This window comes from Bos javanicus, chromosome 1, assembly GCF_032452875.1.
Source record: "Bos javanicus breed banteng chromosome 1, ARS-OSU_banteng_1.0, whole genome shotgun sequence".
Taxonomy (NCBI): domain Eukaryota; kingdom Metazoa; phylum Chordata; class Mammalia; order Artiodactyla; family Bovidae; genus Bos; species Bos javanicus.
The window spans coordinates 83,681,479-83,707,029 of NC_083868.1; the positions used below are offsets into that span (position 1 = coordinate 83,681,479).

The following is a 25,551-nucleotide window of genomic DNA, read 5'->3' on the forward strand; positions in this document are numbered from 1 at the left end:
TACACTTTGCATAAATCTGTCACATTACTGTCTGTCTGACTTTAGAGGTAACATATCATGTATTATAATGAAAGTTCAAGTTAAGAATTTTAAGAAAAATCTTATTTCATAAACTTTGGGGAGAATTCCAGAAAACATGGGTGGATGAGAGATGCTTAATTCTGAGCACTCTTCACTTTATATACTTCACTGTGTTCTTAGAGTAAAGAAGTTTTAAAAACTGTACATATTCTATATGCGTTTGCGAGCATTTAAAACATAATACGGCCTACTGTACAGTGCAGGGCATTACAGTCAATAGCCTAGGATAAATTATAATGGAAAAGAATATGAAAAATAATATATATGTATAACTGAATCACTTTGTTGTTCAGTAGAAATTAGTAACAAGAAATCAATAACATAAATTTTAAAAAATGATATGGTTAAAGACATTTTCTGGTGAATCTTTTTTAAATTATTCTAAATTATCTTGTACCTGTTTTTAAGAGCAATAAGTCAGTTTCAGTTTTATTTGTTGTATAATATGATCTGATTAAAGAGGGCATCTCTACTTTCACTCTTTTCTTTTGAGACACTGTAATGGTTTCAAATGGCCAAGCTGTGATTAAATTAAAAGTAGCTACGTAATAATTCTTTATTACCTGAAACAAGAATGTCATTCCTTAGAGCACAGACTGCATACTCTGATTTGGTAAATTCGGGAAGTTTAGCCAAAGACTTCCACTCTCCTGTTACCGGGTCGTAACACTCAGTGTATGGAAGATTAAATCCTCCAACTCGTTCACAGCCTCCAACGACAACTATCACCTCAGAATAGCCAGTTGACCTAAAATAATTATTATAAGAATGCATAAATAATAACACACACTCGATTGTTTAAATTCCTAAAAGCATACCGTTGTCATAAAAAAAGTGGAACATTATTATAAAGTTAAATTTATTTTCTGAGTATGTGCCAACCAATAGAAGCTATCAGTTATTTACTTTGAGAACATTTATAAGGAGTTTAATAACATAATCTTTTCACAGGAAACTTCTATGGGTACTTTTTCTATGAGTAGCAGTCCAAAGATTATACCTAATTGAACTGGAACCCTGGTAATATTAAGGATGACTTTCAAATGGAATCTTAACGGCAATTCAGATAAGCATAACCACACAAGATAAGACAATGCACTTTTTAAGTGTAGGAAAATGGTGCTTTTTCATCAGATTGTTAGTTCTAAAAAGACAAATTCACAGTACAATTTAAGTATCCTTTAGAGCAATACATGTATTTGTTCAGATATCATTTTGAAACATAAATTTTTTTTAACCGCACTTTCAGAATCTTAGTTCCCTGACCAGGGATAGAATCCACGCCCTCTGCAGTCAAAGTGCAGAGTCCTAACCACTGGACTGCCAAGGATTTCCCTAAATATATTTTTTTTAAACTTAAGTAAACTTAATCCAACTGAAAAGGCTAGGTGGTCTCCAAAGATGTTAACAGAGCTTATAATAAAGAATGCTACAGGAAAAAGGCAAGATGAAAAATTGTACAGAAAGTCTGATCAATACTATGTAATTAATGTGTCTGGAGAGATCACAGCAAAGTGCTAATGATGGTTTTCTCCCGATTGTGTGGCTTCCTCCTTTATATCAACACAAATTTTCAAAACAGTAATGAGCATGGGCTACTTTTAGAGTGGAAAAGATAACTTTTAAGTGCCCTAAGGGAATCCTGAGGTTTACATTAATTACAGGCTTCTTTTACTTTGTAGTTTAAACTTAAGATAGAGACAGGAAAAACTAAAAGCTTAGCCAAGATTTTTCTTTTTGTTCATAAGGCTCATGGAAATAAAAAAGTCTTGTAATTACATTTTATGGCTGCTGCAATGTTAAATCTCACAAACAAAAATTTTAACAATCCCTCTTCTCTTAAATGAAGGAAAAAAGATCAGGTTAAAACACTTATTTGTAGTTTTAGTCAGTGTGATGTTTTATAATTTCACTAGGAAAAAACAGAATTAAGTAGCATTGGTACATCCCTTTGATAGAGCTGCTAAGATATTCTAGCTATACATACTTGCAGTTATTTCAACTAACAATCATTCACCTAGTCAGTCCATGCCAGGCATACTTTTTCCATTATAAAATCAGAAATAAATATCATAGAAAAGAATTCTGTCCACAGATACAATAAAAATTACTTTTAAGAACCCAGCGAATAATATAACCCTAATCTAGTATATAGTAAAATATTATCAGAAGGACTCAAATACTATCAATAATATTTACTATTTTCCAAATAATTCCAAAATGAAAATATTAAAAGTAAATAGTAGATAGCACCAGTCACTTAGTAGTATAACTAATGACCAGAAGATATCCTTCTTTCCATATTAGTTTTATTTCCTTAAATCTTACTTAAAATACTTCTAAGACAAACCCATGTGTTAGTCTTCAAAGTCTTACCTATTGATTGAGCAAAACAAAAATTGCTAAATACTGTTACTGGGTTTGAGTCACTCCTAATAGTTTTAATACAAAATTAAGGTAATTTTGATATAATTTTGTTTTATACTTTCTTTGGGTTTCCCAGGTGGCACTAGTGGCAAAGAACCCGCCTACCAATGCAGGAGATGTAAGAGACACGGGTTCAGTCCCAGGGCTGGAAATATCCCCCAGAGGAGGGCATGTCAATCCACTCCAGTATTCTTGTCTGGAGAATCCCATGGACAGAGGAGCCTGGAGGGCTACAGTCCATAGGGTCGCAAAGAGTCCAACACAACTGAAGAGGCTTAGCATGCACGTGTAGCATTTTACTTGTTTTATACTTTCCCTTTTCTTGAATTTGCTTTGTTTTCCAAGACTTCTTAGCCCAATAAACATACATTGTCTGTTGTTTTGCACCTTGGGACAAGAAGAGAAAACAGCACAAAAAGCTAATGGCTAAAACGTTTAGTCTTACTAAATAAAGGATTATTTCAGTGCCTGTGTCTATGTATCTGAAAGGATCAGCAAACTAGTAGTTTTGCCTAACTGAAGGTCTCATTTGCAACCAAATGGCTTTTAACTTAATTTGAGACAAGTCTGGTGTTCTCATTAGAGAGTGTTAACTCAATTTAATAGCTATTTTTATTTCTTGAGCTTGGAAAAATACTTATCTCAGGCAGGAAGATGATTGCCTTAAAGGAAATGAGTTGCTGCAGCTGATAATGGTGAGGAGAATAAAAAAGCAGTCAAGATGATAGTATAGGATGAATAAAATTCTAGATACCCATGCAATCTATTTTTAGAGACTATGTTACTTTATTAATCTTTTAAAGTGAAAATTCTCATTTTCTGCTGTAACAAACTAACAAATATTCGCAGCTTAAGTATTAAGCAGTATTAAGTCTTGAGTATTGAAATTTGAAACAAGTCTCACCACTTGTTCCTAGGAAAGTGCGATAAGAAAATTATTTTTTTCCTACAATGGTAAATACTTTTTTAAAAGTCATCATACTCTTTTATCATAAACTTGAGAAAAGTTTAAATTAAAAGATCATATTCTTTGATTTATGTGAAAGGAAAAGAATTATAAATCCACAAAATATTCTAAACCATATGAACAAAATGTATAGTAATTGCCAGGTTCAGTTAAGAACCTCAGAAAGACTTGCTGGCCAAAATAACAGACCTTCTTACTGTCAATGCAAACATGCCAGGGACAGATGAACTGCCAAATTAATTTTCATCAACAAAAAGGGGTCTAAGGGTGATCCTTGGTAATAAGAAAAATGACTGAACACATTTAGAAAACACAAAAAGAAATGTTTCCATATAGTGGGAAGCTGGAAGGAAGAAGGGAGAGATATTAGTGACACAGTCTATTTCAAGACTCAAAAATACCTGAATACCGAGTCATTGCACCAAAATAATGAATTCAAATGGAGATATGAGACTTTAAAAGCCCTAAAGAGACCAAATGACTCTTTAGTGTGTAGAATACGACAGTACTAAACTCAATGTATTAACTATATATCAAAAGAGGGGACTGATCAGCCCTATATACAATAAATAAATGAATGAGCAAATGAATGAAAGAGTAAGTAATCACAGAGGCAAACATTTTCTGTGTCCATTCAAGTAACTCGTCTAAAGGAAAGGAGAAGCTTAACTAAGCTAACTTGAACATTACTGGTTCTTTGGTAAGAATATTTTATGCTGGGTGAGACTTCCTCAAACTATACTAGCTGGGAAGAGTCTGGCTCTAAAGGTCTACTAGCTTCCAAACAATCTTTGAAAACGTTGGCTTCCCAACTGGTAAGTTGCCCATAGTAAGAGAATATGCTGGCTACATTGACTTAAAATATTTTTTGACAGTTCCATTTGAACCATTCCATTTTTTGGAACAGTTGACAGTTCCATTTCTTATTGCAAATAAATATATATAAACTAAAAGATAAATTAATCAGTCCCTCATAATTAACGTTAAGTCTGTTCCCTGATAGTCTGATCTTACTGTATCCAAAAAACAAAAGTTCCTGAGCCTAGAGGAATCACTGGGTATGGTTTATCAATATAAATGTATATAAATGACCCCGTAAAGAGACTTATGACAGCCATAAACCATACGGCTTTCTAAACTTAATAAGGACAGTTTCAACTTGTGTGGTAAGGCTTTCTACCTGAAACTGGAATAGGGAAAATGGGTTCTATAAGGAAATAGTTGTACCAATTGAAAGATTCAAATATCTACTCTTTAAAAGAAGCAATTATTTAAGAATTTATCAGGAACTAATTACAGGTATGCTCATATAGTCACAAAGATATTTATCTCATTTACTGGTAAAAAATCAGGAAGAGTTTAAATGTGGGTGGGATGGTTATGGTACTGTAGATTTCATGTCATGAAAATATTAAATAAATGATAACAGCAGACTATGATATGAAATAGATTACAACTTTGTAAAAGAAATAATAAATTCTTAGAGAATAAAAGGGAAGAATAAAGCCGAATGCTACAGTGTTACCTCCTAGGCAGAAACATGGATATTATTTTTTGTTGTCTGCAATGAACACAAATTATTCCATCCCTTCCTCTTGCCTCAAGTTAAGAAAGAACAAAAGAGAAAATCCACACCTTACTATTAATAGCCACTATCAGCTTGTCTGCTCTTACATATGGGACAAGAATTTCAGCTATCAATTTCCTGCTACATGATCCTACTCCAAGGCCACAGGTAACTCTCCAGAGAAGGCTGTCTGGATCAGAGATTATCTTTCCACATGAGAGGGAGACATTCAGTGTCTCTGGACTGACCTTGTAATATAGAAATCAAATCCCATGAATGGTGGGGTCGCACACAGTTGGACACAACTGAAGCGACTTAGCAGCAGCAGTGAGAGAAAGGCAGAGGTAAGAGGCAGAGATAGGGCATGGCTAGATTTCTGATGCATTTTCAGTAGCCTGTTCCAGTCTTCTTGTAAGTCCTGTTGAACATCTGCCCTTAGGTTCTACAAGATAATGCCTTCTTATACTCTTTTAAAACATCTATCTCCCTTCTATGCTAACGCCGGTTTCAATCACTTCCAATCAGAATTCTGATACACTAGAGTCCAATGAAGTGGAGAAAAAAACAAACCTATAAATGGTTTTCAAACTTGGAAAACCTCAAACTTCCACATGAAAGAAATGCAAATCAAGATTATGGGACACATGCTCATTATTAGAGTAACGCAAATCAAAACTACAATGAGATATCACCTCACACTGGCAGAATGGCTATCCTCTAAACATTTACAAACAAGAAATGCTGGAGAGGGTCTGGAGAGAAGGGAACCCTCCGACACTGTTGGCGGAAATGTAAACTGGTACAGTATAGAGGTTCCTTAAAAAATTAAAAATAGAGCTACTATATGACCCTGCAATCCCATTCCTGGGCATATATCCAGAGAAAAACATGATCTGAAAGAATACATCCAACCCAATGTTCATTATATAGTAACTAATTATTAGACGAGAGTAGTAGGAAGTATTATAAGAAATAACAATTAACAACACTGTTTATCGACTATACCCCAATACAAAATATAGTTTAAAGTTTGAGCAAAAAAAATTATGGGGTACAAATTTTCACTTTTCCAGAGTAGCAAAAATTTATAAAAACTATTACAATACTGTGTAAGGAAAGGAGTGAAGAAATAGGGATTTTCATATTTTTGGAAAAGTATAAATTGGAAGTCAATTTTTACAATATCTTGGCAAAGTTTTAAAAATGCACCTATTTTATGACTTAGTGATTTCACTTCTAGTAATTTATGCTGTAATTTATCAGACATATGTATAAGAGTATTCACTGAGCACTGTTTGCAATGAAAAAAATCTAGAAACAACTTAAATGTACATCATTAAGAGAGGGATTAAATAATTTATAGTATCCATAAGTGTGATACTATACAACTCTTAAAAGAGAGTGAATTTGAAATTTTCCATAATGAAGAGCTAAAAAAAAAAAAAAAGGAATAAAGACGTATATGTGCTGATATAGAAGAAACTCCAAGATATTTTTAGGAGGTAAAAATAAGATATACTACCATCTATATAAAGAATAGTAGGGACACATGTACACACAGAGACAGACACACACACACTTCTGTATACAAAGAATATTTTTAAAAAGAGTGAAAAAAACTGGTAATCCTTTGGGGATGAAAGGGTTATATATATATACTGATATATCAAGGGTCAGGTAGAGGGAGACTCTGACATTACACAGTACTGTAATATAAAAATGCATTCAAAATAACAATGAACTAACATGTATAAAAATGGTAGACCATGAATCCAATATAGCAGATTATCACTTAAGAAAAACAAACAGAAACTCAGAACATTGAATTCTAAAATATTATTTCTTTAAAAAAAACTTAACCTTGGTCTTCTCGTTGATTTATTCAATAAGAACTTGAACCCTGTCCTCATTATGGCAATAGGTTCCTATTTTCATTATATAGTAACTGCTTATTAGACAAGAGTAGTAGGAAATATTAGAAGAAACAAGTACTAAATTAACCAATTCCAAACTCAAAATGATGAACTTATTAGATCATAGCTATCTCTATTGTTTAATGGAGTGTTGCAGATTTTTTCTGTAGATATGAACAATTTATACTTAAACCACTTGATAGCAAGCATTTATGTCTCTCAAACTTTATTTCCTATTCTGTAAAAGTATAGTGCAAATTTTAACTGTATTTTGATTATTCATGAAACTAGCAATAATTTTTATTAAGCATTTTTGTGTCCAACACTAGGCTATGCCTTTTTCACACAGTAGTTCTAATCCTCACAACAATCCTACAGGGTAGATGGTATTATGCTTAGTTTACAGATGAGGAAGCTGACACATAGAGAAGTTAAGGTGCTTTGCCCAATGTCACAGAATTAACTAGTTATGCAGAGGTAGGCTGCAGCTCAGGTCTCCCTGATTCTGAAGCCAGTGCCCTTAACACGCCATGAAGCTTGCACTAGGTGTTCACTAAAAACGTGCTATACCTTAGTATAGGAATTTAAAGTTGCATGACATATATTAATAAAAACAGCTATTCTCAAGCTTTTTACTTCTGTGATAGATCGCCACTACTTTTTCTTTATGGACCCAGGGTTTACGACTGGCAATACTGATTAGCAAAGCTTTTATGGTCTTATGTTCTATGTCCTCTTTCTAGAAAACTGCCATCACACTCTTTTTTTCGTTTTTAAATTTTTTTCACACTCTGTTTTTAATACAGTGTATCTTGGGGTTTTCTCTGTCATTTAAGAGACACATGGGTATATACAGGTATCACTGTCCAGTATGGCTTGAGCTCTGGAGAATACCTGGCACACAATAAACACTAAAGAAATATCGGATGCTGTGAGAGTATAACCTAACTATACAGTGGTGGGTTTGGACTGTCATCTCCCTAATCAAGAGCTAATCTTTATATCACTAATGGTACAACAACCAGTTATGCTGTCTTTCTCCTAATGTGATGCAATGTGATACATGCATTACCTAGAATGAATTCTAGCAAAAAAGTATTTAACTATTCACCATTGAGCTGAAGCTAACTTTCAGTTTCCAGGAAACAGCTAAATGCAGCTAAGTGATATCACAAGGAAGTGACCAGACTAATACACATCATGGAGTATTTTTCTGGACAACTTGCCCATGAACAAGTAAGATTCATGAAAAACTGCTTTGGAATAAGAGACTTCATGGAAATAAACAGATGCAATGAACCTGTACTAGTCCTGGACTGGATTCAAGTTAATTAAAGAACAGCCTGGAAAAGACTAGGGAAACATGAATATGGACTGGATATTAAATATTATGAAAGAATTATTTTTAACTGTGAGATTTATTTTGGCTATGTTATTGTTTTAAAGATGCATCTTCAAATATATATATATGTGTAACTATACATATTATTTTTTAAAAAAAACATTAGCTGAATGATGGAATAAATGAATGAAAAAGCCTGGGGTGGAGATATAGTTTTCATAGTCAATAGTAAGCATGTTAATCAAAACCATGAGAATAGATGTGATCATCTACGAAACTATCAAGGCAAGATGAGATGTGAACCAAGAGAATATCAACATTTCAAACAATAGACAAAGCACTATCAAACTGAAAAAGAGTACTGAAGAAGAGGACCATGAGGGAAATGGTACTCCTGAAGCTATCAGAAGAGAGTTTCAAGAAGGATTTAAGCAATTAAAAATGTCAAATCTGAAAGAGAGATCAAGGTGAATAAAGACTGAAAAGAGGCTAACAAAGAACAAATAGATGACCTGACTGAGAGGAGTTTCAGTAGAGTGACTGGAGAAGTCAGAATGAGCTGTAGTTGAAGAGGTGGAGATGTCACTTCTCTTACAAAGAAGTTTGTAGTTTCTCAGAAAGATGAGAACCTCTACAAAGAATACATATTGTTCAGATAAGGAAATTCCTAGTGATTAGTACTAAATGTAGTAACAGATAAGTGGAGGACAGAATATAAAGGACAGGTGATAGCAGAGTTCTACAATAAAGCATTCCTTTTTAGAGTTCTCACGTAATTCATAAAATATAAAATTTATATAAAATAATTATCTGCTATTATAATAGTCTGAAAATTCAATATAACTACAGCTTTATTTTTTTTCTGCTAGTCTCCTAGAGAAAAGTGGTATCATAATCTTATATATACAGATGTGTTTCACTGTATGAAATGGATTGGTTCCCTTAAAAATATGATGTAAAACTGTATTTTTGTAAATTGAATAACTAAGAAAATCAGAAAATTCTCTAATTATAATCTGATTCTAATTACCTTTAGGCTACACTCTGATTTCATTCTGGTCATATCTTTATAAGTAATTTTAATATAAATAATTTTGATTCTACAGCACATATTCTTTGGTCTCTATTCTAATCCTATTCCAAGTACTGGAAGGTATTGGGTATAGGTACTATTAACCATGTTTGACCCCAAATCATTCTGACTGCCACAGGGGATTCTGTTTGGAAAAATATACGACTCTCCCCTTGGAGAGATACAGTTTGTCCAGAAAAGTTCTGGAACAGCCCCAAAGCTGTTTAGTTTTCCTAATTAATAAATTTAAGAACTCTGGTCTTACATTCTTAAGCTCAGCTGAAGTCTCTTAACAGTCCTAAAAACAACTTTTAAAAAATCAGTATATTTTATAGAATAAAATTAATAGTTTTTTGTTCTTTGTTAAAAGACTAGGAGTAAAATATTTTATATTTATTTCTTATAAAACAATTACTTTTAACTAAAGTCAAGTGACTTTGAAGAAAAAATGCACTCTAAACCTAATATACAAAGAAATATTACATTAATTTTTGTAATAATAGTTACTCAATGTTGTGTCTCATTTGTACAAATGTTCAGACTGTCAAGTACTGGAAGTTTTCTTAAAGTGAGTCATACTAACACTACACTATAGCCATAATTCTTAAAGCACTTCCTATGTACCACCTTCTATGCTGAGTACCTTAACACTATTGCATTTAATAATTTCAACAGCAAAACCTGTGAAATAAGCACTGTTTATCATAAATCTCATTTTACTTATGAGGAAACAGATCAAATCTTGTTATATCCAAACTAGTGTAGATTTTAAAGACAGGTCATAATATGCTGAATTATAATTAAAAACATGAGATCTCACAACATGCTGAATTTTAATCACATTCCAAAACACGGGAATAATTTTGATAATCAAAATTAATGCTAAAAATATGGTTTAAGAGCTATGCTATAATAGATTTATAGGCAAAATGAAGATAGTATGGGAAAATAAATACCAGTTGCACAACAATGTGAATATGTTTAGCACTATTTAACAATAAAAAACGGTTAGGATGGCAAATTTTATATTATGTATTTTATATCACACACACCAAAAGTCAGCTCTATTAGAAAAATATTTAAGATTCTTTACTATGTCTCACAACAGCCGATTTTTGCTTATTCACAGTAAAATCTTTAATACTGTTCCTTCCATTCTTAAGGCACAGAGATTATTTTTCTATAGTTTATGAATTAAAATCTACAGGTGTTTTAAATGGGTCTTCTCTGATAGCTCAGTTGGTAAACAATCCTCCTGCAATGCAGGAGACCCCGGTTTGATTCCTGGGTTGGGAAGACCCCCTGGAGAAGGGATAGGTGACCCACTCCAGTATTCTCAGGCTTCCCTTGTGGCCCAGCTGTAAAGAATCCTGCTGCAATGTGGGAGACCTGGGTTTGATCCCTGGGTTGGGAAGATCCCCTGGAGGAGGGCATGGTAACTCACTCCTGTATTCTGGCCTGGAGAATTTCATGGGCTGTATAGTACATGGAGTTGCAAAGAGTCGGACACAATTGAGTGACTTTCATTTTCAAATAAGTTTTAAATATAATAACTGCAGCAATGAGAAAAGATCTGAAACCTTGATTTTACATCTGAGAATTCCCTCAATGTATATCAACTTACTTACTTGATCTCTATATTTCATGTTGTCTATTAGGAAAAAGGTTAGTCTGTGAATACACAAATTGTTTTTTATAAGTAGAGGCAGTCCAACAAACTCTAACACAGTCTTTAGTTACTTAACTTCCAAAGATCTTTTGGGAAAACGTAGAATAAATTTGGTACCCTATAAAGGTTAAGAAAAATTAACCTTTTTAAGACAGGTTAAGAAGATATAGGCTGAAACATGCTAGCTCCAAAGACCCTTTGCAATACCGTCTTATAGCTCAGAACAACAATAACGAAAAGTGCTACTGTTTAATCTCGTCTTCATTGGGAGAAATTCTAATGAGTTATAATCCAAAACAAATCTCAAATTACATAAAACCACATGTAGATGATACATATAAATGACTACATGGAGATTACACTCAGGAAGCTTTAAAATATTTTAAAAAAACAAAAACTTTTGCTAATTATGTTGTAGTTAATACACATCAGTCTTACCTGCGTGGCCTAGTCCTTGGAGACATCATTTCATTCCCAAGTATGTGGTACCGTCTTGCTTCATGCAACAATTGATAGCACTCAGGAGAATTCTGGATCAACTGGTCCACCTCAACTGTTTGAACAAAGTAGTTGGGATGCAACAGAGGGAGTCTCACATGAGTCAGGAGCTCATGTAACAGTGGTCTTCTCAGATCAACAGCGCGATAGACCCAACGCATGACGGCTTCAAAAACCATCTCCTCCTTGCCAATAACTAGTTCATCACTACAAATATAATCAATCAGTTCATCTTTGTCAAGTTCAAGAAATTCTTCATGCTGGGACACATCCTCAAAAGTCTGTAATGCAAAATTCTTGCATTTTGTAAAGAGTGTTTTGAGGGAATGGGTATCAGCAAAGCGCTGGATTCCTAAGCAATTACAAGGATCAAGTTGCTCCTCCAAGAACTTGGCACATGCATCACGGAGAACACTAATCTGAAAAAGGCTTGATGTTTCAAAGAGATATTGTACATTCTCTGTAGTGATCTTCACTTTTCCAGTATAAACATACTGTAAAAAACATTCCATAGCTTCAGCTAAAATACCATTGATCTCAACCAACATTTCTCGGCTTTCCCTGTGGTCATTACAGAACATAGCTCTGAAGTAGCTACTGCAGGCTGAGAGAACAGCTCTATGGCAAGGAAATTCTTTTCCTTCCACACAAATGATAACATCTGTGAATAAACGACTATCTCGAAATTCATTAAATATCTGGAGGATGTTTTCAGCATGGGATGATCCTGAAGAGAAGTCAAAAAACTCACGGCCTGTCAGAGATTTAGGGTCCATTTCAAAAACTTTACGCTTTGTTGCTGGTGAATCACGCACCCCGAGATCCTCTCTGTTTAGTCTTCGTCCCAATATTAGTACCATTGTTACATCAGTTGACTATATAATTGTTGAGAAATAACTGTTACAGATTTTCTTTATGTGGCTAAAAGTAAAAAAATTAAAACATTTCAGTATGTAAAAAGTTTTAGTACTCCAATTACATAATTTCATTTTGATGTAAACACTACAATAAAATTACATTATTTCATACAGGGTATAGAGCACTATCTCATTTTGATAAAGATTGATAAAAATTTATACAATGAAAACATTAGGGGCAATTTGCAATAGTACTCCTTAAACCCCCTAGTTGAAAGGATACTACATACTTTGTGAATTACTAATATATTACCTTCTGTTTCCCTTTTACAAACTGGGTTTCATCTACTGAAGGTAGAGCTATGTCAGAACGCTGTATGACACAGAACTTGACTGCATTCAAATCTTAATATAAATACTTATTATTTTAATATAGTGCTGCTACAGAAAAATTCATCTGTATCTATCAATGGCCTTTAAGAATATGTATGCTGTTTGACCATTAAGTCCCTTTCTAGCAATCTATCGTAAGGAAATAATCAAGATTATATGGGAAGAGTTACCTACAGATGTTCAATGCTGTATTAATAGAAAATACTTGTATCAGTGCATCTAGGCATAGAAAAAAGGAGATACATATATTTAAATGCTACGTGATATATCTTCTGTCTTTATTTCCCCCAAATTCGCACTACAATGATATAGTACCGTATTTTCTTAAATATATGTTATTTATCCCCTCCTCCCTTTCTAATAAGAAACAACCTCAAGTCTGCCTCAGAAATGCTATGAATAGGTAACTGATGGGTTGAGGCACTGGACTACAGCTATCAATTGGCTTAAATTTTTAAGGAGGTTCCTTTTACTCTTTTCACTTCTCAGTAAGTTGCCATGTGATCCAAAATGTACTTGTAATTGGTTTCTGCCTGCAAACATTTTTGTTTTCTCAAACTTTAAATTAAATTATGTTCAGAATGCAAAACAACATACTGCAAGTACTAAGAATTTCCCTTTTGGCTAAAACGGACAAGAAAGAAACATAAATGAAAAGATGCTCTGCTTTCTGTATCCAATAATTTTACTGTATCTTGTATTCATTATTTGGTATCTTATAGTATGTGTATCTGATAAGTTTGGGAATAGCATATTGAGTGAGTAGTATTAATAAAAGTCTTAAAATTTTATATGAGTTAAAGGTCTTTTTATGTTATTTTCAGCTTCTTAATTCCCATGCCTATTTCCCTTGATAGATGACTGCCAAGAGGTCTTCCACTGCTTTACCAGAAAACACGAACAGCTATAAAATCACTCATTATTAAAGCATTCAACAGCAACAAGACATCTGTCTACTGCTTTGTATGGAAAAGAGACTATCTCATAGATCTGGGCTGTTTCCTTTCAAGCAACTTTTTCCTGGCTTTTTGGGCAGCCTCACTTTCTCTAGACTTTCTGAGAACTTTTCCATGAACTAGTCCACAACACCATAAAATATAAACTCTTTGTATGATGACAGACTAAACGATTTACACAAGAATGTCTTAGGAATATGGGACATTTCAGAGCATCTTTTTGGCTTCCAGGTGTAATTCAGTAGATTTCATTTTCCCGTTTTACACAAAGTATTTTAACTAGTAAAGACAAGTTTAATCACATTTCAAAATACAGTATCTAGTATAGGTTTAAGATTTATCGTAAGTGAACTAATATATAAACAAAGTGAAAGTGAAGTTGCTCAATCGCGTCCGACTCTTTGCGACCCCATGGACTGTAGCCTACCAGGCTCCTCTGTCTATGGGATTTTCCAGGCAATAGTCCTGGAGTGGATTGCCACTAAACATAAAATTGACTGAGTTCTTTTTAAAAATTAGCAGATATCAAAGCATTGTTATTCCCATCACTAAAAGGTAGCAAATAAGTAGGCATCTCTGGACAAAACAAGAGGAAAACACTTGTCCCAAAGAAATGTAATGATGGAAAATAATACCTACATAATTTAGTGGATGAAAGGGTGACTGGAGTCTCAATGACTGACTGCCAAAGTCACACAATTTGCCTAGAAAAGCTAGTATCCTTTTCTTTCTCTCCCTCATCTTCTTCAGGAGCTTTACTCCTAGAGCTACACTCTCACTTGAAAGGAAGATTTTTAAGATAGATTCTTCTGGTTAAGGGTATTCTAGAGTTTACTTCCAACTGTAGAACTCATAAATGTTGTAGACCTAGTTTTAAATTGTTAGGTAGATTTAAAAACTACATGGTTTTGGCCTATGTTCCAGAAAAATGAACGGAGATAACTTATTTCAGTGTCCCTGGGACTGGCGAAACTGTAGAAGGGAGACTGAGGAGATCTGTAAGGGTTAGAAAGGAGTGTGTCGATAGTTTATTTGGTAACAGAAATGACTGTGATGCTGTCTTCCTATATGATCTTGTTCCCTGTTACTCAGGTGGTCTAAGTGACCTCTGGTTAAAGGAAAATGATTTATATTTCCTAATAACGATGCTAAGAGTTTATAAACATTATAAATATAATACCTTTCCAGCATTTGCTTGATCAAAGCCCCAGTTTTTCCACACCTAAAATAAATGGAGAACAGCAACATGTAAGTCAGATAGTAATTACTTCATGTACAATTGGCATTATTTACTAATACATTGAAAAAAGGTTTTAATAGATTTCAATTTGTGACTAGAAGTTAACTTCTGCATAAAAAACCAATCCTGATTAACAATTCCTTACAGTGAATTAAAAATTTTACTCTATACCTAAAACAGTTTCCTTATTTATCCAATTCCTTTCTTGACAATTTTATCCTGCAGTAAGGTTTCTTGAATGAAAGATGAGTAAACAATGGTGGAGTTGAGATGATGAAACATTCCTATGGTAACTCTGCATTGGATATTTGAAGAATGTCTGATAATAAAGTTTCACTTGAATCTGCAGTCATTAAATAATTCTGAGTTGGTTTATCAATATTACTCAAGGCAAACAGTTCAGTCATTGTATTTTATGTACCTATGAAATCAATAAGAAAATCTCAAGTATTTTGGGAAATTCAGGAAAAAACATTTCAGTTTTTAATTGTTATCTAGATTATCCATACAGAATCATTATGCTTATCAAATAATTACATCTTTTAATATATAAATGTATATTTCTTCTGTTTCTTTATCTTATGGACCCTAGTACCTGTAGAAATCAACCAATTCAGCATTGGAAAGAGAGGAATGCTTCTGAGAAAATACTGGAACCTTGAACTGTGCACAGAATACCAATAGTATTTAACTACAAGTACTTCTGGTTTCTGGCCTAGATATTTATAAATAGAACTCATAAATTCTTAACAAGTTTAGGCGAATTCAAATGTTGATCTCAAAAACCAAGATACAAACTACTGATTTCTGCATGTATTAAAAAACACACATCTCCATACCTGGATTAAGCTTTGACTGTGAGGTGAATGTTACCTTGTTTCCTTATTTGCAGAAGTCAGTCTAACTTGTGTGTACTTTGGTAAAGAATATGTCAACTTGGTCAAAATAGGGGATTGTTAAATCTTAGCTAAATAAGTATTTTTTCCCAAGAAAACAATAAAATCCTGAGCCTACTCAAGTCAATTCAAGAAACAGTTCTAGAGAGCCTACCCCTCTGTCTGGCACTGGGGTGGTGAATATCGGATTCAGATCCAATTTTAGATGCTGTGGAGTAGGCTAAGATTAGAATCTAACAAGAACTCAAAGATTGATACCAAAATAGATTTAAATTCTCAATGTTTCTCTTGCAGAAAACAAATTGTTTCTGCTAGAGTGCAAACTGGAATAGATTCTCTCATGCCTGATCTAGTCTAGAATTATACCTTAAGGAACGGATCAGATCAGATCAGATCAGTCGCTCAGTTGTGTCCGACTCTTTGCGACCCCATGAATCGCAGCACGCCAGGCCTCCCTGTCCATCACCAACTCCCGGAGTTCACTCAGACTCACGTCCATCGAGTCAGTCATGCCATCCAGCCATCTCATCCTCTGTTGTCCCCTTCTCCTCCTGCCCCCAATCCCTCCCAGCATCAGAGTCTTTTCCAATGAGTCAACTCTTCGCATGAGGTGGCCAAAGTACTGGAGTTTCAGCTAGAAGGGCAAGGCAATTCACCTGGGCATTTTCTGGAGGGTTTTTAGGTAATACTTACCAACCTAATAGTTAAGGCCAGGGGACAGGGGAGGTCAGTGTACAAAGTCCAAAGGAGATATATAGTATCAGAACTGATCTTAAAATGTAGTTGTACTGCGATCAAGTTTATTTTTCCTTTAGAATACAGGAACCCTATACAAAGAAAGAAGTTACTATCAGCCTTAAAATCGAATGGATTAGTCAGGGGCTTACAATGACTAATAAATTCCAGATGGCAAAGGAAACCAACAGTTTTGACTAACATGGTCCAACAACCTGTGGTAATGAACTGCCACTAGCTACATGCTATGCTCCACACTACTCCCATTTTCTCAAACTGAACTCTAAGTGAAGACTAACACAGCAGAGACAGCAAAAAGACTAATGAATAAAAGGTTTATCTTTAAAGATAAACAGTAGCTCAACAGAAGGAAAGCCAGAAAATACTGTAACATAGAAATGCGTTATTTAAAAATTACTAGAAAACCATATTTAACATTGAACTATCTGAAACCAAGAAGTTTTTTCACCCCATTTTCTAAAACGCTGATTTATTTGAACCATTCCATTTAACGGCCACTTTAAATTTATACTCTTAAACTTTCAACTTAAAACTTTACTCTTGGAGTAGTGGTTCCCGAAACAAATTTTACAAATGCAATATTTAAAGTCCAGTCTTCAAGGTGTTATTTTCAACATTTCTATTTTTCTTCTGAAACCACCAATAACCTATTTACACCCATACAATACCAGAAACCAACAAAAGCTTTACATTTCTTTGTCTAGAATGATACCAAGTTATTATTCCTTGTTTACATGAACCTCAAATAGTCAATATATTATTACTTTAATGAGAGAAAGAGAAATAAAAGATATCCAATGATGAAAAATTTAGGAGTGCTTAAATAGTGTGTCAGACTAAACAATTATGGTTCTATAACTGAAAAAAGAATACTGTCTTCTCTCATATCATAGAACAAAAAAATTGAATTTCTCCATTCAGTTTTTCTCCCTTGTTTTAAAACTTTTGGCTATTAATATTCCCAAACCCCAAAGGAAGAAAAAAATTGTTTATCAGACATCATACATGGTTTAAAGCTATCCTACCAAACCTACTTGTCATGTAAGCTTAAATGTCTTTGGTTTTATCTTGCTAGAAACGTGCTTCCTTTAGGTATTTAATGCATTGTTTTATTTTAAAATCTTAAGACCTATAGATATATAATATAGTTATGTTTTCTTTTAGCAAAAATATTTTTGGTTCTATTAGAATTAATTAAATCTACAAGGACACCATCCGGTACTCTGTCACTCGAACAAGTTTGAGATCCAATTTTTTACTACATGGCTGCTCTATGTACAAAAGCACTTCTAAGTCAGTGATTTTTATCTACCTTGTGGTAACACAAATGATTTGCAGAAGTATGTTTTAGAAAGCACTGAGTAAAGAGCAAAGCCTAATGACTCTTAAGTTATCAATTTAGTACTTTAACATGTGCCAAATGCTAAAAAATGGTAGCCCTTAGGTGATAAATTTAGGCAGAGTGACAAACTTTTTTTTAAAAAAATCTAGGCGATGGCACCCCACTCCAGTACTCTTGCCTGGAAAATCCCATGGACGGAGGAGCCTGGTAGGCTGCAGTCCATGGGGTCGTGAAGAGTTGGACACGACTGAGCGACTTCCCTTTCACTTTCATGCATTGGAGAAGGAGATGGCAACCCACTCCAGTGTTCTTGCCTGGAGAATCCCAGGGATGGGGGAGCCTGGTGGGCTGCCTTCTATGGGGTGGCACAGAGTCGGACACGACTGAAGTGACTTAGTAGCAGCAGCAGCTTAGCTAGCATTCTTAACAGGAGAAAGAATAAAGGTTTCAAATTGTCAACAATTGTCAAGTGGCCATATACTGTTTTAGTCAAAACAGAATCATATAAAATATATATGCTTATACATTTCATATACTTATGAGGATATACTAGAATATTTTATTTACATTTTTATACAGTTCACACCTAAATATTTATTGAAAAAGGATGTCCCAAATTCCTAGGTAAGAAAAAAGTATATACAAAAATAACTGCAGTCCCTCATTTAATAAATAGTATTTTTTGTTTTTCACAGGCTTGACCTTTGGGTTTTAAGTAAATGGCAAAAAAAACAAGGAAGCTAAAACAATGTTTTTGAAAAGGCATTAAGTAGTTTTAGCAACTTGGACAAAAGCCAAGAAAGTTTAAATTAAAGCTGATAGTAAGCTCCAACTCAGAATATTATTTCTTCTTCCTGTTTAGAGACTAAGTCACAGGCTTTGTCTGGATAAGAAGGCTTATGAGTGGTGGTTTTATTTTTTATAAAGGTTAGAGGTTTCCATCTTGTACTTATTTAGAAATGTTAAATGCCTTCAATGCACAAGCGATGAGGCAGTTCAGGATCACAGAGGCTGCTCCTTTTGGTGTAGTCATTCCAACTTGAATTTTAAAAATAAATTAAGAAAGCATAACCAACGAGAACTATTCAAATGCAATTCTTTCTTCACCCAAGGAACTCAATCTACCTTCTACAGAAATGTACTTTCTTGGGTGAATTCCTACAGATTTATAGGGAAAAAAAAAATCTGATAAAACCCTAGTATCCTATTAAATCAGATTAGGAAAACCACATCTTCAATACACTGTGGCTAAAACAATTGTTTTTATAGATTTTATAACTGTCATCATAGAAGAGTGAGCTATGATGTTTGTTTCCACGAACAGCTCATCTAAACCCAGGTACAGAATTCACTTTCTGGAGGGGGTGGAGGGAGGATATTATCAAGGTATCTTTTTTTCCAATTTTAAACTTTTTATTTTGTATTGGGGTACAGCCGATTGACAAAAAGTTGTGGTAGTTTCAGGTGAACAGAGAAAGGACTCAGCCATACAAAGCTATCTTTAAAAAAAAACAGAATTCTAATTTCACATTTTAGGTGACAGGAGGCAGATTTTTAATCTATTTCCCGTACTTAACAAAAACCAACCTCGCTAGTGGGCCTAAACGGTCTTAGCTGCAAATACTAAGACACGATTTTTAAAAAGCTATTCAAGAGAGCAAATGATTAATCATTAAACTCCACTAAAATTAACTGAGAAAGAGTCAATCTGCCTTAGGAGTTGACTGTGAGGCACTCTAAAAAGTGGTGTTAGGGTGCTGTGAAAGTCGCTCAGCCGTACTGGACTCTGCGACCCCATGGACTGTAGCCTGCCAGGCCTCAGGCCAGAATACTGGAGTGGACAGCCGGTCCCTTCTCCAGGGGATCTTCCCAACCCAAGGATCGAATCCAGGTCTCCCGCGTTGCAGCCGGATTCCTTACGGTCTGAGCCACCAGGGAAGCGCTATTACAGAACAGGGAAACACTAATTCGCCTGAGGGCTCTTTCCACCATCTGGGCGGACTAGGGGACCGAGTTAAAGAAGGTTAATTATCTGGTCCTCCGCGGGCCCCAGAACTGCCTACAAGCTCAGACAGAAGCCGTGGCGGCCACCCAACGATGGCGGGGCAGCCGGTCCTCGCGCCGGTAGGCTCGGGCGCGGAAGCGCGCGCCGCCGGCAGCTGCGCTCTGGCCTCAGCTGCAGAAGAGGCAAGCGCGCGCTCCCGCGTGTCCTCCAGATCACCTTCAGCGGGGCGGGTAATAACAGCCTGGGTACGTCCACCCAGCGACAAGACACCCGCCAATAAACACACAGAAGACGCCCCGTCGTCCCGCCCTCAAGCACCCGCAGGGCCCCAATCCTCGCGGCCTTAACAGTCTTTGCCCCGAGAGTCCAGAGCCTGGGGGCGGGGCCGTTAGGAACTAAATTAAGAAACCCAAGCCTGGAGTGGTGGGAAGGAGGCGAGGTTAGGCGGGGACTCCCGTCAGCAGCTCCCCCGCTCCCCCGCCCGCCTCGGCTCCCGCGGGGCTGTAGTTCCAGGGCCCGGATCCCGGCGCGGGCCCCGCGGCAAGCAGCGGTAAACAAAGGCTCCCGGGCGGTGGGGGCGGGGGTAACGGTCAGGCGACGGCGCCGAGCATGTTTCGCAACCGCTTTAAAAGGACTTCTCTGGCCCCCAGCCCTGGGACCCACCTTGACCCCGTCAGTCCTCCCAGTCTGGAACAAACTGTCGCCCCCACCAAACGCGAAGGCTTGATTTCTGACTCTGCATTCTCAGCGCTTCCTTCGGTTAAAGAAGAGCAGCGCTCCGTTCGAAGCCCATCCACAACATGCGAGACCCCTCTCCCCCGGCCCTGTTCTCCAGCTGCCCCTAATCCCGCAGGCGGCGGGGTGACTGACCCGCACCTGCTAGCCCCCGCCCCAGAGGCCATGCCCCTCCCAACCCGCCCCCGGCGGGCGCGCCAGCAGCGTCGCGGTTCCGGGGCGGTAATGCCAGCCTTTCAGTGCCCTTCCTTTCAGAGTGTCGTTACGGAACCGGGCCTGACGACCCCCAGGAGACTCCGAGAAAGCCCCCCTCGCCGCAGACAAGGGCCCTGCAGTCCCAGCTGCGATCTCTCCTCAGACCCTCCTTCTCTGGCTTCGAGAGGCCGGCGGCCGTTGGCTTCCCTCCTGCAGACACCCCCGTAGGCATGACCTGGGCCGCCCCTCCGCCCCCGGCTCTGGCCGGTTCCTCGTCTTTCGCTCAGTCCCGGATCTGTCATCCCCGGGTACCTCTCGGCGAAGGCTGGAAGAAGCCAGCAGCAGTGGCCAACAGCGGCGGCCCCCGCGGTCCCTGAGCAGCCGGCGGCGCAGCACTCTCTCCAACGCCGGCGTCTCCTGAAGCCACCAGCCCTTCCACAGCTCACAACAAAGGAAACATGTGACCGCCCGGGCCAAAACACTGAGCGTCACGCACCTCTGGCCAATCCGAAGGGGCGCCCCGTCCCGGGGCACCCTGGGAGCTGTAGTCCTCATTCCGAGGGTGGCCGCTCTGCCGCTAGGATTTCCCACTATAGTTCGGGTGTCGGGTGCGAGGCTTAACAAGATCCGATCCAAGGGCTGCTGATTCAGAAGCAGTTTTAGGTAGATACAGGTTAAGGAAATACATACGTCTTAGGAGACTTGTGGGAAACTCAGTCAGGTGTTTATTGCTACGTCCCAAGGCAAAATCTCATAACCAAGAGTTTTCAGAACTCTAAATTTGGGGGGACTGGGCTCAGAGATCTTTTCATTTGACCCTTTGGTATACAATCGGGAAATATGAGGACCTGAGAAGTGAAAGGGACTAGAACCCTGGTAGCTAGACAGCGCAGGGAAACCAAATTTCTCTGTAAATCTGTTACTGGCACCTGTGTCATCCTGGGTTGTTGTTGTTTAGTAGCTAAGTTATGTCCAACTCTGCGACCGCATGGACTGCAGCATGCCAGCCTTTGTCCTCCACTATCTCCCCGGAGTTTGCTCAAATTCATGTCCATTGAGTTGGTGATGCTATCAAACCATCTTATCCTCTGCTGCCCTCTTCTCCTTTTGCCTTCAGTCTTTCGAGGCATAGGGTCTTTTCCAGTGAGTCCGCTCTTCCCAATAGGTGGTCAAAGTATTGGAGCTTCAGCATCAGTCCTTTCAATGAATATTCAGGATTGATTTCCTTTATGATTGGTTTGATCTCCTTGCTGTCCAAGGGACTCTCAGTAGTCTTCTCCAGCACCACAATTTCAGCACTACCATCAAAAAACCTGATGCTGGGAAAGATTGAGGGCAGGAGGAGAAGGGAGCAACAGAGGATGAGATCGTTGGATTGCATCATTGACTCAATGGACATAAGTTTGAGCAAACTCTGGGAGATAGTGAAGGACAGGGAAGCCTGGCCTGCTGCAGTCCATGGGGGTCACAAAGAGCCAGGCACAACTGAGTGACTAAACAACAACAGTAGCCTTCTTTATGCTCCAGTGCTCACATTGTGTAGATGACTACTGGAAAAACCATAGCTTTGACTATACTGACCTTTGTTGGCAAAGATTACATTTTTATTTTACACTCATGTGCAAATCAAAGTTATCACAAATCCCTGTTTTCTGAAGCAGGTGCTCCAAAAGACATTATTTTCTCTTTTTGTTTCCGCTAGTTTTTTCAAAGTTGAGTGTATCTCCAAATTTTGAAACATTTAACTAGTTTTTGGTTTCTGATATCAGAATTACAACTTCTCTTTCTCCCTAAGGGCTTCCCTGATGGCTCAGTTGGTAAAGAATCTGCCTGCAATTCAGGAGATACCAGTTTGATTCCTGTGTCGGGAAGATCCTCTGGAGAAGGGATAGGCTACCCACTCCAGTACTCTTGGGCTTCCCTTGCAGCTCAGATGGTCAAGAATCCTCCCGCAATTCGGGAGACCTGGGTTTGATCTCTGGGTTGGGAAGATCCCCTGGAGAAGGGAACAGCTACCCACTCCAGTATTCTGGCCTGGAGAATTCCATTGACTATAGTCCTTGGGGTCGCAAAGAGACAGACAGGACAAAGCAACTTTCACTTTCTTTCTCTTCCTTCTTTAGGAATACAGTCAAGACTTTGCGACTTTCACTTTCTTTCTCTTCTTTATGAATACAGTCAAGCCTTTATGAAATAAGAGGACATGCATGTTCCAGTGATTGGAGGTGTAAATACTGGTAATATAGAATCTGCCTCTTGAGAAATTTGTATGCAGGTCAGGAAGCAACAGTTAGAACTGGACATGGAACAACAGACTGGTTCCAAATAGGAAAAGGAGTTCGTCAAGGCTGTATATTGTCACCCTGTTTATTTAACTTATATGCAGAGTACATCATGAGAAACGCTGGACTGGAAGAAACACAAATTGGAATCAAGATTGCCAGGAGAAATATCAATAACCTCAGATATGCAGATGACACCACCCTTATGGCAGAAAGTGAAGAGGAACTCAAAAGCCTCTTGATGTAAGTGGAGAGTGAAAAAGTTGGCTTAAAGCTCAATATTCAGAAAACGAAGATCATGGCACCCGGTCCCACCACTTCATGGGAAATAGATGGGGAAACAGTGGAAACAGTGTCAGACTTTATTTTTCTTGGCTCCAAAATCACTACAGATGGTGACTGCAGCCATGAAATTAAAAGACGCTTACTCCTTGGAAGGAAAGTTATGACCAACCTAGATAGCATATTCAAAAGCAGAGACATTACTTTGCCAACAAAGGTTCGTCTAGTCAAGGCTATGGTTTTTCCTGTGGTCATGTATGGATGTGAGAGTTGGACTGTGAAGAAGGCTGATCGATGAAGAATTGATGCTTTTGAACTGTGGTGTTGGAGAAGACTCTTGAGAGTCCCTTGGACTGCAAGGAGATCCAACCAGTCCATTCTGAAGGAGATCAGCCCTGGGATTTCTTTGGAACGAATGATGCTAAAGCTGAAACTCCAGTACTTTGGCCACCTCATGCGAAGAGTTGACTCATTGGAAAAGACTCTGATGCTGGGAGGGATTGGGGGCAGGAGGAGAAGGGGACGACAGAGGATGAGATGGCTGGATGGTATCGCTGACTCGATGGACATGAGTCTGAGTGAACTCCGGGAGTTGGTGATGGACAGGAGGCCTGGCGTGCTGCGATTCATGGGGTGGCAAAGAGTCGGACACGACTGAGCGACTGATCTGATCTGAGAAGGCTTGTGTCCAGGCCTTTTAAACATGATTTTTAATCCTCTTTTCCATCTGTTATTAAAAATGAAATTACCTACCATTTATTGGGTTTCCTTCTAAGCTGCAAACAGAGTGCTAAGTACTTTGTATATATCCTTTAATCTTCATAATTGCCCAGCAAGAGAGTGTATCCCATTTTACAGGTGAAGAAGTTAAGCCATGGAGAGGATAAGGATTTAGCACTGGTCACTCAGTTATTGTTTTTTCAAAATTAAAATGTTTTGAAAATATGTATTTGATTGGATTGGGTCTTAGTTGCAGCACACAGGATCTTCACTGAGTCATGTGGGATCTTTCGTTATGGAGCGTGGATTCTCTAGCTGTGTCACATGGGCTTATTTCTCTTCGGCCTGTGGGATCTTAGTTCCTCAACCAGAGATTGAACTTGCGTCCTCTGTACTGCAAGGCAAATTCTTAACCACTGAACCACCAAGGAAGTTCCCCCCATTTTTTTTAATTATTACTTTTATTGGAGTTTTGTTGGTTTACACTTTGCTGCACAGCAAAGTGAATCAGTTATATGTATACACATATCCCCTCTTTCTTGGATTTCCTTCCCATTTAGGTATTCACAGAGGACAGACTAGAGTTCCCTCTGCTATACAGTAGATTCTAATTAGTTATCTGTTGTATCCAATACATAGTAGTGTGTATGTGTCAAACCTGATCTTCCAATTCATCCCATCCTCCTTTCCCCCTTGGTATCCATAAGTTTGTTCTCCACATCTGTGTCTCTATTTCTGCTTTGCAAATAAGGTCATCTGTACTATTTTTCTAGATTCTACATATGCTTGATATTATACAGTATTTGTTTTTCTCTTTCTGACTTACTTCACTCTGTATGACAGTTTAGGCCCATCCACATCTCTGCGAATGGAACAGTTTCATTCCTTTTTATGGCTGAGGTCACTCAGTTATTACGTGTTGAGGCTGGCATTCACACATTTAAAAATAATTATATAAATATAGATACACAATTGTCTTTCTAAAAAGTGTATTTACAAAGTTGCTGCTGCTGCTGCTGCTGCTAAGTCACTTCAGTCGTGTCTGACTCTGTGCGACCCCATAGACGGCAGCCCACCAGGCTCCCCTGTCCTTGGGATTCTCCAGGCAAGAACACTGGAATGGGTTGCCATTTCCTTCTCCAATGCATGAAAGTGAAAAGTGAAAAGGAAATCGCTCAGTCGTGTCCCACTCTTCGCAACCCCATGGACTGCAGCCTACCAGGCTCCTCCGTCCATGGGATTTTCCAGGCAAGAGTACTGGAGTGGGGTGCCATTGCCTTCTCCGGTTTACAGAGTTAAATATTTTAAATCTAATAGTGCAACAGTAGTTCTGTCTCCAATCCTTCCTCAGTTCTG

At 37.7% G+C, this 25,551-nt stretch overlaps 1 protein-coding gene and 1 long non-coding RNA gene across 5 annotated transcripts in view; one reads left to right on the forward strand and one right to left on the reverse strand.

Annotated features, from left to right (window-relative positions):
* The window catches only part of KLHL24 (kelch like family member 24), a 37,737-nt gene extending 16,093 nt beyond the window's left edge, over positions 1-21,644 (reverse strand). Inside the window, exons 1-5 of one of the 4 annotated variants that reach the window (XM_061414529.1) lie at positions 21,224-21,644; positions 16,572-16,705; positions 14,923-14,964; positions 11,477-12,457; positions 645-829 (exon numbers count right to left, since the gene is read on the reverse strand). In XM_061414529.1, coding sequence (XP_061270513.1) covers positions 645-829; positions 11,477-12,396 — 1,105 coding nt within the window. In that variant the 5' untranslated portion in view covers positions 12,397-12,457; positions 14,923-14,964; positions 16,572-16,705; positions 21,224-21,644. Of the gene's footprint in view, positions 1-644; positions 830-11,476; positions 12,458-14,922; positions 14,965-15,153; positions 15,596-16,571; positions 16,706-21,223 lie in introns of those variants that run through there. The other 3 variants (XM_061414538.1, XM_061414548.1, XM_061414558.1) reach the window with 3 other exon arrangements.
* LOC133246358 (uncharacterized) lies at positions 20,245-24,420 on the forward strand. The gene is made up of 2 exons (XR_009736017.1): positions 20,245-20,531; positions 23,035-24,420. It is a non-coding gene; the product is annotated as an uncharacterized LOC133246358 (long non-coding RNA).
* The last annotated feature ends 1,131 nt before the right edge of the window (positions 24,421-25,551 follow it).